The sequence below is a fragment of the Melospiza melodia genome, chromosome 22 (assembly GCF_035770615.1).
Source record: "Melospiza melodia melodia isolate bMelMel2 chromosome 22, bMelMel2.pri, whole genome shotgun sequence".
Taxonomy (NCBI): Eukaryota; Metazoa; Chordata; class Aves; order Passeriformes; family Passerellidae; genus Melospiza; species Melospiza melodia.
Window position 1 is genome coordinate 5,555,659 of NC_086215.1, and position 18,421 is coordinate 5,574,079.

Consider the following 18,421-nt stretch of genomic DNA (forward strand, 5'->3'; position numbering starts at 1 on the left):
AATGTCTCTGTCTCTGCCTTCTTCAATATTAAAGGAGAGATTAGCAGATATCCTGGAAGCAGGCCATATTATTCACTCTCTTCCCACTGAAGCCAAAGGTGAAACTCCCATAGAAATAAATGGAGCAGGTTCTGCGGTCACTCAGCTGCCGAGTTCATGTGATCTGCAATGGAATTATTTCCCTTTTTGTGATAGAAACCTCTGGATACATTTCTCCTCCTCTGCGTGAACATAAACACCAGTGCTGGAGATGCCAATATAGTGACGTGGTGGTAAAACCCTGCTTCTGCAGAAGCTGCTGACTTTGGTGAGCCTGGGGTTTGGCCTTTGCTTTGTCTGAAAGCTTGCACACTTCAGGACAGACCTTTCAGGGGTTAAAACACAAATCTTGTTCTGTTCCAAAAATTTGTTACTCTGAGACAATGCTTCTGCATTTTTGTCCCCCCCCTTTTTTTCCCTTTTTTTTTTCTGGACAAATAGTTATGTGGCATGAGACTTGTTATAGTTGGAAACATCCCTAAGTAAACAGCTGAGCTTAAAAATACTCCTTTTTTTTGTCTGGCCTTTTAAAAAAATGGTAGTTACTGCACAAAAAGAAGACTATGCCGATGCCAATCACTGAGTCCTGGCTGAAAACAGGAAAGTGCCCCCAGTGTCTGTCCCCAGCACTTTGAGGACCCTGCTTGGACATTCAAAGCCTCATTTGAGGATGTGCCCTGTGCTATGAACTGGATCTCTTGATCTCTCTTTTTTCTTTATTTCATGAAGTGGAAGGCTGCCTCTCACAGATAAATGTATATCCTGCCTGTTCTGCTTGCTGGTCTCTATAAGGCTTCACTCGTTTTGCTGATGATTTTCCAGCTTCTCCTCAAACTGGTAAAGAAGATGGGGAGCTACCTGCTTATCCAGGCCCTCTCTTGTAAGTTCTTCCCAGTGCTCACTAAACCACCTGTGTTATCCCAGGCATTATTTCAATTCTGAATCCCAGAGGAGGGATCTGTACTTCAGTACAAAAAGCTGCCTCTTGCACTGTGCTCAGACAGCTTAGGAAGCAAGGAGAGATGGAGTTTGCATAATTTTCTGGTGCAGCACACAAGAGCCCCAAGACTATTTTGGATCTTAAAGCCTGACTTCAGGAGTTAGCAAAACAGGTCTTGCCAATTTGTTTCCTCAAGTCACACTTCTACAGGTTGATGCTGCCACAGAGCCTCCCTCAAGGTTTCCCAGATGTCACAGAAATCTTTGCTGAACTGGAGAATGCCTTTTCCCAAAACAAGGGCAAGTCAGGAGCTTCGGTTTGGCCCTAATGTTTTTCTGCCTTCAGTAAGAACTTTCTAAGGGAAAAGGAGCTTGGGCTGCCTGAATGAAAACGTGTTCCCTGAGTTCAGCTCAGCATCCTCCAGCATCTGTTGTTAATTCCCCAGAGATGCTCTCTCCTGCTGCCAGGTGCTATGCCTGCAGACATTTTACTGTTCTAGATTTCAGTTGGATTTCCAGGCAACTGCTTTTTATTTTTTTGAAGTCGTTTCTTCCTTGAGGACAAATCAGATATCCTGTATGTTCTTTTCTTCCATATCTCCTGCAAATCAGATTCATCTTTGGAGAGCAAAGTCCATGGTGTTGATGAGCACAGCCCATGGTGCAATCCCTGACCATCCCCAGGTCTTGGGAGCCTCTGGACCTCTGTGGAGACAAAAATTAGCTCATGTTGCCAAGGCCACAAATGCATTTAGTACCACAGTAGTTACAAAGAGAACAGAAAAAGCATTTTGCATCATTATAGGAATAAAGCCATTAGCTACTCATTCCTAGAAATACACCACTCCTGACACTGTCTTCTCTGGCTCTGAGCCTGTAGGACTCTATGAATGTAACTGAGCTCTGTTCCCACCATTGTAAAAAGGGGAAAAGCCTGTTAGTTTTATTTGGTGAGGGCAGTTGTAGGAAGAAACAATCTGATTGTTCTTTGCTTTTCTCATGAAAATGTAAAGCTCAACCTGTAACCTGCCAGTCATCCAAGATCACCAGCAGAATCCAGAGTCAGAACTGAAGGAAGAACCTCTGCTAGATTTTGGCAGCCCACACAGTGATGCTGTTGAAGGTTGGTGCCTTCGTGTCTTGGAAGGATTTAATGACAATCCCCTGTTTGCCATCAGTCAGAATTGGGAAGCCCACTGGCAGGAAAGGCCTTCCCCCCTTCTCACCAGCACTCCCCTCAATGCAGAGCACCGCACACCGAGTCAGTAGTGAGACCAACAGATCTTCCTTAAAAGCAACTAGGGTTGCAAAGCTAGTTTCCCTCATCATTTTTCAGAGCACACCAAGGCAAGTGGGTGCCTCATCTCTCGGCTTCTGTGCATGACATCTATGCTGTCCCATGGATGTGGTGGCTCTCCAGGGCCAGCACAGCTCCAGAGCTCATGACAGCGCAGCTCAGCAGGACTTGGTTAATCATTTAGGCAGCCCCCATTAATTCAGACATCTAAGGCTCTCTGTTCAGTTCCTCCCTCGGGTTTTGCAGACTCTGAGCAGACAGATTTATTGGGGTCTTAGGCATAATCAGGAACAAATTAGCCTCTGTTAGGATCACACACTGTCCTGGATCACAGCTATTCAAAGGCTGCTTTCCCCTCCATGTGAGTATGAATTAAGTCATCGGGCTGAAGCAGGCCTTGAGTATTCTTTTATCCCAAACACATGATCTTATCAGGAGCCCATTACGTTTATCACCGCATTAGGAGGGAGCGTTTGGAGCCAGCGCAGGAGTTTGTTGCTCTATAAATGCTGTGCTTACTTCAGCGCCTGTCATGGAAAGAAGTCAGTGCTTTGGGAAGGCCGGGGAACACTGTCTGAAGGCATGTGCCTAAAATTAGGCTGTGAGTTACTGGGTGTTTGCATGGGGGGTGGCTGAGTCGGGGATGTGCAAAGGGAGCGCCCGTGCGTTTGTGTGTCAGTGTTTCTGTCAGCGTGGGTGTGCAGCAGCCTGGTGATGTTTCACTGTACGTGTGCGTATCTGACTCTGCATATGTTTATAGGCTGAAGGTCAGGTCTTTTTAACAGGGTAGGTATTTTCCTTTCATTCCCCCCACCGCTTTTTTCAGAAATAAGCCTCTTTTCATAAAATGACAAAGAAATGCGCTTTTTTCCCAAAAATACATATTTGCATCTATTTGGCGTTTGGTTTTGAGGATTTTTGATTGCTGATCTCAGTCTTTTTGGGGCTGAATATTTCTCAGAGATTTCTGTTGGGCCTCTCACTCTAACTGGGACATAGTGGGTAAGCCAATTAATTGTATCCTACTGTCCTGACACCTGATTTATTCCTTGATATGGGAGAGGAGCAGAACAGGAGATGCAGAAGGATAAGGTGAGGGAACCAAGAGTTTTTTCTCCATGGCCATGACAGTGACATTCTCATTCCACCCATCCCTTGAGCTGCCCAGACAGAGGGCATGGCTCTCCCAGGGATGAATGAGCCCCATGGGGGTGGCACTGCTGGGTTGCCTTAGGGCCCATCAGCACATCCACCCAGACACCCCAGGAGTCATTGTCATCTCTTGTCTGGGAAAACTCCCCCAGGCCCTCCTCTGAGCTCTTTGAGGGGTGGGATGTATGTTTGGTGGCTCCCAGACAAATGATGATGTTAAGATGTGACATGTAAGGGCAAGAAGTTTGGCCACCCTGGGAAAATTCATTCAGGACTGCACTCATACAGCTGAAACCCTTCCAGGCTTGTGCTCCTTTTCACCAGCTCGGAGCTCTGGCCTGTCAAATATGCAGTTTGCCTACATTTATACATGTACACAAGTTGTCCAAAGAGGCTGTGATGAAATCAAACCATAATGACATTTTTCCCTGATAGACTTCTCTATTCTTTCAAAGCCACCCTCTCTTAAAGACCTGCAATCTTGCACAGGAGGAAAAGGAGTGAAAGTCATTAAATAATTGACTAGCAATAAACTGGTGTTTTCTGTCTCATGATGGTATTTCACTGTGTAAACCAGGAGAAAAAAATAAACAGGGGATTTAGTAGATTTGAAGTAGCTCAAAATTGAGCAGCCCTTGGATTTTCTGACACCTAGCTCATGATAGTCCAGTGCTACCGACAGGATTCTCCTTAGGGATCCTTTCCATCAGTCCAGCTAGCAGCTCTGGCTAATTTCCTACCGTTTTTTTTTTCAACAGGCTTATTTGCCAGACAAAAATACAACAGGCTGTCAGAACTGGATACCTCTGGGGACTGGCAATGATAATACAATACAAAATAGGATACCAACAGGTCAAAGGTTTCCATTTCACAGAGTACTCTAATGACTGAAAGTCATTATTGCTATGCAGTCTGTTTGAAAAGAGTAGATGGATCTCAGTTCAGTTTTTAATGGGCCAGTGTTACAGAAACAACCTCAAAAATTTGGCATCTTTGTTGGCAGTCTCATTAGAGAAGCCACAGAATAAATGGGCAAGGATAATAAAGTCTCCTGCTGCTTTTGATCCTTTCAGGTCAAATCTGAGTCATGTTGGTTGAAGCCGTGTGTTTATGTGGCAAACTCACCCTCACACTGTGTGTACTGTATCTGCCTTGGATAAACAGATCTGTTTGGCCCTTTGGTCACTACAACTGTGAACTTGGCAGTTTTCACCATCTCTACAGCCACAGTTGCTGTTGTTGTTGTTGATTTGCAGATATCTTTTAAAAACAAAAAAAGGGAAACATTTTAGACCAAACCCTCCACTGGCATTTTTCCACCCCAGCTGGTGGAATTATGCCAACACCCACATTTGCCTCTCTATGTATTTTCTGTCCCTGCTTTCTTCTATCTCTTTTAAAAGGAGATAGATGAAAATAAGCAGAACCTCCCTAACATTAGGAAATGTCTTCACGGAATTGCCCAATACAAAAGTTGGCTATTGTTGCTTGGCTTTATTTAAATCACCTTGGTATGACCCAGAAGTGACCAATGCTTCCACTCAAGGCGACCTGACCCAGCAGATACACAACCACTGATGGTATCAGGACCTAGGAGCTACCCTGCAGCCACGTGTGGTTTGTTTTCTCTGTTTCCTCATGCAGATGAGCCCAGCAGGTGCTATTTCCACGACGGCGATGGAGTCTGTGAGGAGTTTGAGCAAATGACCAGCATCAAGGACTGCGGCGTGTACACTCCCAAAGGCTTCCTGGACCAGTGGGCTTCCAACGTCTCTGTCTCACACCACAGTGACCAGCAGTGCCCAGGCTGGGTGGTCATTGGCCAGCCAGCAGCGACCCAGGTAAGGACAGCATGTTCCTCCTCCTCTCCTGAAAGTCCAGGGAGGAGCAATGCTCTCAGGTGGAGCTCGCTGGTCAGCGTTCAGGGGTGCTGTCACCCCTGCCTGCTCACTTGTTGCTTCACCAAGGATGGAACCCTGGCAGCAGCTTCTCTCTTTCTGAGCCTGATTAGTAGTGATGAGTTGAAATTCAGTGCCAGTCACCCAGCTGGAGCTGGCTGAAGTTGTGGCTGGGTTGATTCAATGAGCTGTGCAGGAGTCACCTCTCCCAACCATCATCACCTCAGAGATAGACGGGCTCCTCACAGCAAGCACAGGGAACGAGCTTGTGGCAATGAATTCTGAAGGCTAATGCCGAATATTACAAAAGAGTGTTCTTTCTTTTTTTAATAGTTTTGTGTTTTCTGCCTCCCAGTTCCATAAAAGCACCCTATTGTTCTATTCTGAGAAAGGTCCTGTCCATTCCCAAAGCCATTCATTAGCTTTAACCCCCTTCTCCTATGTCTCCTTTGTAACATAAATAGCTCCAGTTACCATAACTTTACCTTTTGTCTCTTTGAGAGAATTAGATCCAAATGAGTTAAAAAAAAAAAAAAAAAAAAAAAAAAAAAACATTAGATAGATGTCTGGAAAACAGAGCTGTACATGATGCAGATGCAGCAGTTCAGATGCAACCTGATTTGGGAAAGCCCACTTTGTTTATTGATGATTTTTAGAGGGAAAGGCTCTTCATATATAAGAGCTGCTTTGTTTATTCCTCCTTCAGCCCTCACTGTTATCCCTAACTAGAGACAGAGAACTTATCACACTAATCAACTTTGGCTGACTTTTGGTTGGATGCAGAAAAGTTTTTCTAAGAATCTAATTATCCAATAGGTGTCTTGAGTGGGCAGTGCAGAGAGGAGTGCCGTGTCACAGATATGACAAACAGATCTCTCTGTGAATAGTAAATGTTAAGCATTTCCAGTTGGCTTGCAAGAGAAAACATCTTTATGCAAGAGACTTGGCCTTGCTCACATTGCACAAGTCTGTAACAAATTAATGACCAGGTCAGTTCTAAATGCACAAAGCGTGGTTAGCTGGCAGAGAATCAAGACAGAATCCCAAGCCCAGTATTGACTTTTTGTCATTGTCTCGTTTATTATTTCACACTGTAAAAGGAACTTTTCTCTGGACCCTTGCTTGTGCCTTCACAACTTCTTTCTCATTCAAGCTCCCTGTGCAGAACAAAGGCCAGGGGCTCCAGCTCAGGTGCTGCTTTTTGGCCATGTCCCCAGGCATTCTGTCCCCCTGCAGCTGCTCCAGAACTGCCCTGGTTTTCTCTGAAGCACTGGTAGGAGCTCAGCCACACCACACAGTAGGTAACATATGGTCCTGTGGTGGAAAAACCACCACCACGCACTCACACAACACAAAGCCCTGCTGTGTAGCCACAACTCAGGCGTGTTTGTTGTACCCAGATGAGATGAAGTTGTCACAGTCTTGTTTAAAAAAAAAAAAAAGGCAAAAAAAGCTGCTGTATTTATAGGCAGAGCAGTGGCATATCACACACTGGCAGAGTGAATGGGAACATGCCTCCTGTTATTGCCTGGCCCCTGGGGAGATAACAGTGTGCTATTTACTTCCAGCAAAAAGAATTTTTGCTTTAGCTCAGCTGGTCCTATTATACCAGTTAGAGTGCATGGGGTTCATTGACCTTTTAAATCATATAGATGATGGGAAAGTTTTTGTTTCCCCCAGGAACAAGACAGTTGTCTTGGGAAAGCACCTGACTTGTCGCTCTGGAGAAGTGAGGTGGGGCAGCAGGTCATCAGTCTGTTAGCTTGTGGAGATGAAAATTAACCTAAGATCTCCTCTAATCACTGCATGTAATGATCACTGGTGTGTAAACATGTTTGGCTTCATTATCTGCACAAGCACTGAGCCTTAGGGGTTTTCTGTATTGATGAAAAGAGCACCTTTCCTCACCCAGATACCTTTCAGAGTAGGTTGTGTGCTCGCTGGTCTTGTGCAAACTTTTCGTGTTGTTGCTGGGTAGCTTCCTGATTAATCAGAGTGGTATTTCTGTTGGCTTCCCATCAGGAATGCCATGAAAGATATGTTTGAGTGCAGTGCCCAGCAATATACAGAATACATAAGCTGCCTGTTTGTCAGCCATCCCCGCCTCTCATCCCTGCCCCGGCGTTCTCAAGGCGCTTTAAAACATTTTAAGCACGTCCTGACTTAAAATGTTTCTCATCCTTAGATATCTCAACGCCAGGTTCTCTGCATGACTGTCATAGTTCTGTCAAGGCTTTTTCTGAGGAGTTTGCATCCCAGGTTGGTTGGTTGTCGTGGTATCTCTCAGCAATATCTGCCCATGTGCCTTGTTTACCTGCTGGGGGATTGCTGATAAGCACAAGCTGGAGAGCACTTTGTTGTTATTGCAGGGCTGTTTCTGTGACCCCTTTGCTCAGTTCACTGCACACATTGCCCATGTCTGCAGCTGGCTTTGCCTTAGATACTCAGTTATTAGTTTGAGATGGCTCTTACATCACTTGTTAGTGTGAGGCTGCCGACTGGCAACATAGTAAGGGAGATAAAAAAGAAAGTTCTCAGTATAAGATTTGTTTTGAACAATAAAACGCTTACAAAGAATGACACAGTCTTGGCGAAGAGATACAGATTTGAGAAATGGAAAGGTCAAACAGCCCCCCCCTTTAAACAATCACCCTTTCAGCAGAAGCAAGACTGAGAGACAGCCACTTCTACTTTCCTGGCAGCCACCCTTCAGTGCTGATTAAGAAATATTCTCAGTACTGACAGCATCATATTCAGAGCCAAAGAGGGCCAGTCAGCAACATTGCACCAGCACAGAAATGTAAGCACCAGTGCAGGATAGTTTTGCAGTTTGATTTCTAATCTCATGTCTTGCACAGACCTGGAAGCAGATGCTGCTCAGTACCTGTTGTCAGCTGCAGAAGGAATTCAGTAATAAGGATTTTGCTCACTCTTGAGCTGGCATTTTTCCCCCTCTTTCTTCTGCTGTGAGTTTGCAAACAGCCTCTCCATGCACATCAGTTTTCTTTTGCCAGGTTTGTGCACAGGGCGAGTGCATTAGCTCCTGTTAGTCTCTCTTGCTGGAGTCAGTCAGAGCAGGGAGGATATTTGGATATTTTGCTAAGGCCTCTGGGGGAAGCCTCTGACAGGCCTGTTCCAGGAGGGATGCTGCAGCTGGGGTGAGCAGAGCCCAGGCAGATGAGTGCAGGCTGATCACAGGACACTGGAGATGACATTTCTCCTTTCCTCTTGCTGGTGGCACTCCTGCTTTTGGAGAACTGATTCATCTGCAGCTTTCCCTTGGGCCTTTAGAAAAGAGAATTATAGGAAAGGACTAAAGTGTCTTTAGGTGGCTGATTCCTGACCCTGCTACTCCTGTCACAGCCATGTGTGCTCAAGACTTGGCTGTTGGTGTGGTTGGTGATTTAGAGGGACAATCCCCCAGGAACTGCCTTTTGTTGCATTTCCTCCCAGCTGTGCAGGAATTGTTTAGACCAAGCATCCATACGTGTATACTATATATATAAAACTTTTTTTTGCCCTATGCCATTGTTTGAGCTTGGGTTTCCAGTGCATGGAAAAAGCCACCCAGCTCAGGCACAGTTAACAGAGCGGGGACTCTTTCCCAAGGCTGCTGGGCACAGACAGATCCTGGGATTCGTTTTCATTCCCGGACTAAAGAACACACCCTGTTCTCCTCTGGGTACCCCACAGGGGCTTCTATGGAGTAAGAAGTTGTGGAAGAGGATTCTTATTACATCTTTCCCACAAACAGAGGCCCCCTCCTGCCCCATTACCATTCCCACAATTGCTCTCCTCCAGACTTGCTGCAGCAAACCTTCCACCAGCAGCAAAGATGTCTAGAATTGCACTGTGTCTGGAATAGCCCACAAAAGGAGAAGACAGGAGCACAAAAATATCCTGACTACTAAAAGAAATAACGTGGTAGAGCAAGGGCTCCAAGAGTGGTAAGAAAATACCATAAGAAAATTAAAGAGAAATATGATGAAGTTCTCTGCCATGCAGTTTTATTCTGTCTAATAAATATAATGCTGAAGATAATTCCCCAAAGATCCAGCAGAGCCAGCAAATAGAGTAATCTTGAACAGGAGTGGAAAGAGAGGAAACCTGCAACTTTTAATGGAGAAGCCATTCCTTTCCTTTGGGGTGATCTTGCTGAGAAGAGGGAGGGTGTCTGTCTGTCGGCTCTGCAAGTGGCCCTTTTTGAACTTCCCAATTCACAGCCAAATCCTGTTGCTCTTCAACGGTAAGAGTTTTGTTGTGGTTGGAGGGATAAAAAATCCCCATTTTTAATAAGATGATTTGCTTTGCAAATGTCTTTGTTATTTATAGCCGAGCCAGACTTTGAACCACTAAGCTCTGGAGGATGAGGGCAGAATCCCACTAAGCAAAACCATTAATGGAGGAACCATGAGTGATCAGAGACCAGTTCTGGAAAAAGCTGAACTGGACACTGTGCACAGGCTGTCACAGGAGGAATGTAGGTTTGCTGTGCGTGGCTGAGCTCATTTCCAGTACTGGCTGATCCACTAAAGGGCCTCAGCTTAGGTTACACAGTCTCCCAGTCTAAAGTTAGTTCCAGGGGTCCAAAATTTTGTCTTCATTTCCCCTGGAAACTACAGACCAGCCAATTTGGTCTTTTGCCTGAGGCTGGAGAGCTGCGTCATGAGCCTGGCCCTGACTGTCAAGCAAAATCAGGCTGGAATGCTCCTTCCTTGGATGAAGTAATGATACTTTTCATATTTTTCTTTTTTTTTTTCCATGTGCAGTGATTAATTAAGCCTTATCACAGCCGCATTGCTTGGTTTCTGTTCTGTTTAATAGAGGTGGAAATGGGAGCACGGAAAGGTAAAGCTACTGTTTGAGGATTAGACCTCAAAATCCTTCAGAGACGTTGCAGGCACTGGGCATTACTGAGCCTAAACCTCCCAAGGACTAGGGAGTTCAGGATGTCTTGAAAGGGAAGTGTTCCTATCTTGGATAAAAAGAAAACTCTCAGGGCTTGCTGAGAGTTTCTGCCTGGGAGCAGAGCCCTGGAGGGGTTTGAGGTCATTAAATCTGCATTTTAGATCTGTCAGCCCCCTCACATCATCCTGTTTGGGAATTAATCAGTCTTGATCCTAACACAGTTTGGCTGTTCAAAAGGACTGGAAAACTGTCTCACCATCTCCTCGCTTTTAATGGCTGGAATCATTGCTTCCCACCTGACTTGCTGGGAAAGCTGGATTCTGCAACTTTTCTGCCAAGGAACTCCACTGCTCCTTATTTGCACGTTTGCTTTGCTGCTCTGCCTCGCTGGAGGAGGTGGTCCATGCCGGAGGTGAGGGATGCTACAAGGATGTGTCATATGCCACCAGTGCCATGACTCAGGAATGATCTCAGCATTCTGGGGAGCTAAATGAAATGAGAAATGGGATTTCTAGGTAGGCTGGCTTGGGAAAGGCTCATTTGCAGAGTTGGCTGAGGAAGAGCGTTACCCTGAAAGTGAGCGCAGAGCTGGCCACAGGATGCTGCCCCTCACCTGGCTGCCTGCTCCCAGCCAGGACAGACAGGGATCCCCTCCACCTCCGTGGCTTCCAGGGCTCCTCTGCTCCTGGCTGGAGTGAAGCTCAGACCCCATGGCTGATGTTGTAGCCTCTGGCTGATTTGTGTAAGGGGAGGATGGAGAGAACACAATGAGATGTCAGAGGAGATTCCAAGCAATTTTGACAAACACTCAAGGGATATATTTTTTTTTTTCTTTCCACTCCCTTCCCCCCCCCCCCTTGGTTTTTAGAATAATTTTTCAAGAGCACATATGCAAGTCATCTAAGGGAAACAGAACAGTGAGTACCAGGGGCTGGTACACTGTGTTCCCTTTGTGTACTGTAGAGAAAATAGATAAAAGAAACAAAGAATGATGCAGAGAGCAAAGCAGCCAACCGTACTCTAAGAGAGGTTCAATCTGACTTTTTCAGAGATGAAGGTCAAACCAAAAATCCTCAGGTGCCGGAAATTGGTCCCATCTTCCTAGAACCAAGAGAGATTTACCACTAATGAAACGAGAGCAGAATTCCATGCCATTTGTTGTTTCTAGAAGCAAGAAGAAAGGCAAGAAAGGAATATTGTCCTGGGCAGCAATGGGGATTATGTGCTCCTTTAGGAAGTAAATTACCATTTTATGATCATATCTGCTGTACACCCAGCCACCCACCCAGATTAGAGGCATCAATAGAGAACAGCTTGGACCCCCCTGGCATTGGCGAGCCGGGCAGCCGGACCCCCCGACAGAGGCTCTGCTCATTAACATGCACTGCTCTGAAAGGAGACCCCCCCTCCTCGGCCCTTGCCCCTCAACCTGCCACTCTCCCCGCCTGCTGCCGCTGCTCACAAGCCTTGGGATGCAGAGCATGTCCAGCCGTGAGCGTGGGATAGCTCCCCTGCATCCCATCCGGGTTGTTTGTCTTGGGTCCCGCTCCATTCAGAGCAGAATGATTTTTGCATAAATGCACCAACACGTCTGCTTTGTTCATGCATGAAGGGTTTTCGGCATTTCTCATCCCACCCCCCCATCTTCTCCCTGCTCCCTGGCATGTGGCTTCACCAGCTTTTCCTTGATTTCCCCGTGCAGCAGCAAATAAACCTGCCTGAAGCGGTGCCAGGAGACCCGGCTCAGTAAAAAACACCCAGATAGATCTAAACCCAGCAATGGGATGGAAAAGGGTGCAAGAGCAAAGCCATAATGGCTTTTACACTGTAATTTGGTTTCATGTTCTGCACAAGGAAACATGTCAAATATGTAAACAGAGCTCTCCAGGGTTGTAATGTAGCTACAAAACCACGGATGTACAGGCAGGCAGGGTGCTGCTCTCCAGCAGAACGGAATGCCATCCCCAAAACCACACGGTCATTTCTTTAAGCTGAAAGTAAACTTTCTCATGCCAGGAGCAAAGAATTTCTTTTTTTTCTTGTAAATGAAGGATTGTCTGCACCACTTGTTTGGAGTACCGTGGGCATTTTAGCCCACATTGTCATAAGACACCTCGTATTTTGAATGCCAATGAATTTCAGGGTGTTCGTCTTAAGATGTCTCTAAAAGGCATGGTTTTGGAGGATGGTGTTTGTCCTGAAAGTGTCTTGAGTCAATCCGTCTGTCCCCACCTGAAAATAAGAATCAGCAATAATAACAATAACAACACTATTCATAAAACATATGAGAAAAAATAAACAAACCAGCGAACAAGATAGTGGGGACCATTTGGATGCCCTGTTGAGCTGCTCCAAGCCTCTCCTGAGCTGTGCTGCCTTAGTTGCAGCTGTAACTCTGGAGGAACCCTACATCTGTGCTCACTTTTGGAAGTGCTGCCTGCAAAGCTGGAGGACTACTCTTTCCTCTGAGGTCATTTCAGTGGGGAATCTGATAAGAAGACATGATTCACCCTGGTAATTCAAATTCACATCTGGTAAGTGGCCCAGCTCCCCCTGTGCTATCAGCAGGAGTCTCCTGGGGACTGGGTTTCCACTGTCGTCTCAGGGTCTGGCTCCAAGCTCTCACATGTGCCAGGAAATGGTTATTTGCAGGATCAGTGCTATTATCTGTCCCCACATGGACCTCCTCTCTGTGAAAGCCCTCAGCTCAGGAGAACATCAAGTTCTGCTCAGCCATTTTGGTAACTGGGCCAAAATCCCTACACTTAGCACTGCTGGCAGTGAATGTCATTTTTCCATTTTTTTGGTAATTAACCCTTGTATCATCACACTCAGAGGACACAAGTCACTCTTCAGAGAAGGGAAGGTGAAGCACAGGGTAGAGATGACCTTCCTCACTCCTTTCTCCATCCAAATCCCTTTGAATCATTTGGCCTTCCAGCAGAGCTGCTGCCACTGTGTGTGCATACACAGTGAGCTGGAGCAGCTGGAGAGGGAAAGCCTCATTCTGTGGAAATTTACCTATTTCCCAGAGGTTGTTCCTGGTGAGAAAGGCTGAGCCTTGGCAGCTCCATCCCCTCTGCTGCCAGTCCATCTTCTCAGAGCCTGGAAGGCACTGAGGTGGAAAATTCTGAGTTCCTCTTTCACACAACATTTTAATTTCTCCAGAAACTTCTTCTGGGAGCAACTGGGAGTTCCTCTGAACTCCCCTACAAACCTGGGACATCAAGGACTAAATGCTCCAAGTATTTTGGCTTAATTTGTTGGAGTTTGGGGTTTATCAGGGCAACCAGCGTTGCTCCAAGGTGAGAGGGGAGTGACAGGCTATCCCAGAGAAGCTTTTTTTGGGTGGAGATGTGCATGGATTGGAGGCAGCAGCTGCTCTGTGGATCTGCCTGGATGGTCCAGCTCATTCAGAGGAGTTTGTTTGCGGCGTGGTGGTTTCATTACTCTGCAGTTTCAGTGGGAAAAGCCCAGTGAAGCAAGGGGGAGCATTGTGATTTGCATACTGCAAGCCATGTCCTCAGGTACTGAAAAACAAGCCAGAGGGTTTAAATCTCGATTAATACCCACTGATGTAGGGCTGATAGCTGGGTGGGAACTGAAAGGTTTTGCCAGCTGAGATGTGACTGCTCCCTGGAGCACAGGGCAGCTCCTCTGAGCTCCTCTCCACATTCCCCTGGTGCCTCTCTGCAGCCTCCCTTTTCCTATTAAATCCAGGGCCTCTTCCCAATGCATCATCTCCCTGGATGTATCCAATTAAGGCCTGTTGACAGCCCAGAGCAGGCTTACACCCTCAGGATTAGAGGCATGTGTATGTCTTCATATAGGGAAGGACAACAACAGGGTGTCTGGCTGGCTCCCTGGGAGCACAGTGGGGAAAGCTGAGCGGCCTGGAGAGGGAAAAGGAGCCAGGGAGGGGGAGATTTGCCAGATTTGCACCCCCAATTATCCCTGCCTGTGGAAACGCTGTGTGCTGAGTGCAGTGTGTGGTTTGCACAGCCTGTTTACATGGGCCATAACCCTAAACAAAGCTGAAAAGCACGGCTTTAACTCTGGAAATAAAAGCACTGGAAACCCCTGGTTTTCTGCACATGAGAAAGTTTTGTTCTTTAAACACACAGATGTTTCTAAATGAAAAATCACTCTTTTGACCTTTTCTGAGTGTGATCATGTGGTCGGGGCTGACATTAACCACTGCAGGGCTGTTTGCCTCAGGCACAGGCGAGGCTCAGGGAGGGCTCTGCAGGGCTCAGGGTGGCACCTGCCTTGGCTCACATCTCTGGGAAGTGGCTCCTGTGCCCCCTGAGCACTGAGGCTGGTGCAGGGAGTTGGGGTGAGGCATGGTATTATTTAGGGCTTGCTCCTACTATACTGGAAACTAAGGCAGTGGGGTTTTTTTCCTGCTTGAGAGCTGAAAATTTTGTGGCTTAATTTCTTTCTCATGTATCTCTCTTTTTATTACTGTCATTGTCCATGTGCTTCTGAGCATCTCTGTCCACCTCAGCCAGTGTGTTATCTGATGGAGAACTCAAGCTCTTAAGGGATTTGTTGTTGTTGCTTTTGTTTTACCTAGAGAAAACTTTCTCTAGGTAGAGAATCCTTTCTCCGCTTTTGTGTTTTCTTCATCCAAACAAATGTATGGCACCAGCTCTGGGAAAGAAAGAGGGGATGTTACCAAGTGGATTGTACCACTACTTTGCCTTACAGGAGCTGCAAAAGTACAATGAATCCAGTGAGCCAGAACTATGAATATAATAACAAAAACATATGTAAGATCCTCCTAAAGTGTGGAACATTCTGCCTTTGACAGTTTGATTTTCTGGTGCCAGCTGCTTCATCCAAACAAATGTATGGCACCAACTCTGGGAAAGAAGGAGGGGATGTTACCAATGGATTATACCAACCCCTCTTTGCCTTACAGGAGCTGCAAAAGTACAATGAATCCAGTGAGCCAGAGCTATGAATATAATAACAAAAATATATTTAAGATCCTCCTAAAGTGTGGCACACATTCTGCCCTTGGCAGTTTGATTTTCTGGTGCCAGCTGCTCCCGAGTGAAACGCTCCAGCCGAAGGAAAAACAAATCCAAAAAAATTCACTTTTTCTCCGCTCCTCGGTGATGAAAGCTGATGGGATGGGATTGTTTTGCTTTGCTGCAGCACCCCACGGCCAGCCTTGGCCTGCAGCTCCTCGAAGCTGTGCTGCAGTGGACCTGGCCCGCCGGAGGCAGAGACGGGCAGCTCGGGAACCCGAGCGCTCAGCCAACAATAATGTTCTGGCTCCTGTATTTGTTTAACCTTGCTCTCCAGTGGATGGATATACAGTCTGCTAAAGCACTTATCAGTCTATAATGCCTTCACACTTCTGTGAGCAGTAATGTGGAAGTTGTAGACAGGAGCTCGTGCTGCAGCTTGAAAATGTCTTTTAGTTTTAATGAGGCTGATACTTGCAGAACTGAAGGCACAAGTTCTTGTTTGGGTGATGCTGCTTGATCCTGAGGTGGGATCCCGGCAGTGCTGGCGTGGAAGATGCTGTTTTTTGAGAGCAGCATCTTTAGGTGCTACTGCCAAGCTGAAGAAACAGCAGAGGACTGACAGGAATAAACAGGAGCACATGTCAGATTGCTGGATTGCACTTTCATGTGCTGCACAGGAGGCTGTGTTGTGCACTCAGAACTACCTCTTGATTCTGCATCCCCTCAGTTTGCATCTCTGAATGGCAAGAGAAGCAGGGGCATGTGCAAATTGCACCCAGGAACTCCAGATGATGGGGTTTGCTTGTGAGCTGCCATGAAAGATGAGTTGATTTTTAAATCCCATTAGTGCAATTATTTCTTCTTTTTCTTGATCTATTTTTCTGTAGTTTCTGGCCTTGGCTTAACCAATGTCCTCCTGATGATCCTTTGAACCGTGCAAAAATCATCTGGTTAGGATTTTGTTGGAAAATCAAAAGTCCATATTGTTTTTTTTCCTTGAGTCCAGCAAGCATCCTAGATATTTGATTACACCTGGCTGGCTGTCAAAGCCCATGTGAGTTTGGGATAGGGCCAGTCAGAACTGATTTACAGTTTTTTCAGGTATGCCATGTGAAGTTTATGGTTTGATGTGATTTTGATTTGAACTCACTGGTTTTAAATGAAGTTTGCTTTGAATCTTGAGATAACAGAAATTCAAAGGGAAGCTCAAAGAATGCAGGTCTACACGATTTAAAAATGGAAATATATTGTTCATACGAGCTCTTTGGAAGTGAAATAACTGCATTTTTGAGAAAGCTAAAGTTAATAACACACCTTGAATACACATGCAATCTGGGCCATCATCTAATGGAAATCCCTGTAGCTCCTTTTCGCTTGCCTCAAACTAAACCAACTTATATGACAAAATGAAATAGCCCTTGCATCTCCCACTCATTTCTGAATCACAGCCCTGTGTTACATCCAAAACTCTGAGGAAATTTCCCTTTGGAGATGAACACTATTGTTGTAAAGTAGAGGAATTTATCATCTTGTCACATTGCAGGCAAACTATTGGTGCCCTGTCCGTGGTGTTTTCAGAGAAAGGTCACTTTCCAATTACTGAAAAATCCAGCCAAATCTTCAGCTGAAAATCGTGGCTCTGTGCTGAGGAAGCTGTAATATCATGCTAATGGGATACTGAGTCTGTGAGGTCCAGACACATCAGCTGCTCTGGGTTCAAAGTGGACGTGGCTGTGCTGAGACTGGACACAGGGACGGGCAGCAGGGCTTTATTTCATCCTGCAGGAGATGTAAGCTGCTTCCCAATCCCACAGCCAAATCCTGTTCTTCATTACACAGGGAAAATTGACAGATGAGGTTTCCTCTGGCTTCTGAGCCAACTGAATCTGGGAGTAATATAGCATCAGTGTGTTACCCCAGGAGTTTCATCAGCTTCCAGTTGATAAAGCTTTTCTGTGGATCACCTGCCCACAGGCCTTTGTCCTGGAGCAGGACACGCTGCAGTTTTTCATCTTTTGCCATCAGACCTTTAGGGACCCCAATGAAAACTAGTAAAAGTTGGCAAAGAACATGAAACAGGAAAACTGTGTTATCTGACACAGATGACAAGGAGAATTTTGGGGAAGAAGATGCAGTTGATGAGCATCAAACATGAGGGGAAATTGCTGCTGTGGAAGTAGCAGTAGACTGTAAGGTAAGGTGATTGTTGAAAGAGGGAAACTCAGGGTTCTTCCCTCATTTTCTGCTTAGACTCTCTGCTGCTGAATCTCAGATTTGGTTTTAGCTTTTTATTTTATTTTCTGCAACAGAAACCCATTGGTAGTGCACAGAAAGTTAAATATGTGTACCAGTTTGGGAAAAGTAACCTTGAATGTTTTCCTTAAGTTTTAGAGGCCAACCTCTAAAATGACCCAAGGCTGACATTCATAGTTGGGCAGGCAACTTTGGACTCATATTTCTGATGAAATAAGTCCACTGACAAAGACATCTGATAATGACACTTGTCTGAAAGCACTTCTGACCAGAATCTAGGAGAAAACCCAGAGCAAAATTCCTTGTGCTGCTGTGTGTACAATTTCCATACGAGCTCCTGAGCTTTGGAATGGTCAGAGAAGTTGGCTGGGGTTTGAGGTGTTTGTTGGAGGCCTTTTAATGATTCGGTGCTCACTTGTGGGCAACTTCATTTTTCCCTAATTCCAACCCAATTCCCAGCCTAATTGAGAAAAGCAGTGCAACAGCTTTGAGAACAGATTGGAGGTCTGTGCTGCAGTCGGCAAACTGGGTGGTGTCCATGTGGCAGTCAAGCTGCCTTACAATATTGGGCAATAAACAAGCAGGAACCTTTCTGATATTTAGCAACTGCACCATAGCTTCTCATCCTTGGGTGAGATTAACCTTAGCTCAACAAGAACAATAACATATTTAAGAATAAAAGGGCTGGGTGACTGCCAGCACCCCGGCCTGGCAAGGGAGAGAGAAAGTTTTCAACTGTAAGGGATGTGTTAAAATGCTGCTTATGTCATGGTTGGGATCCTCTGGTGTGTGTTGAGTTAAATACAAGTAACATTCTGCAGATCAAACAGATAAATATTGTAGATTACTGTAGAATACTGTAGATATCAGTATTAAAGCTGAAATCTGTTCTTTAGCTGGACCTTCAAACAAGAGAATATGTTCTGTTTGTGCCTCCATGGGTTTTGTATCAGTCT

General features: G+C 45.7%; 1 protein-coding gene across 1 annotated transcript in view; it reads left to right on the forward strand.

The window, feature by feature from the left end:
* The window catches only part of PAPPA (pappalysin 1), a 181,112-nt gene that overhangs the window by 100,589 nt on the left and 62,102 nt on the right, over positions 1-18,421 (forward strand). Inside the window, exon 10 of the mRNA XM_063174550.1 lies at positions 5,072-5,268. Coding sequence (XP_063030620.1) covers positions 5,072-5,268 — 197 coding nt within the window. The remainder of the gene's footprint in view (positions 1-5,071; positions 5,269-18,421) is intronic.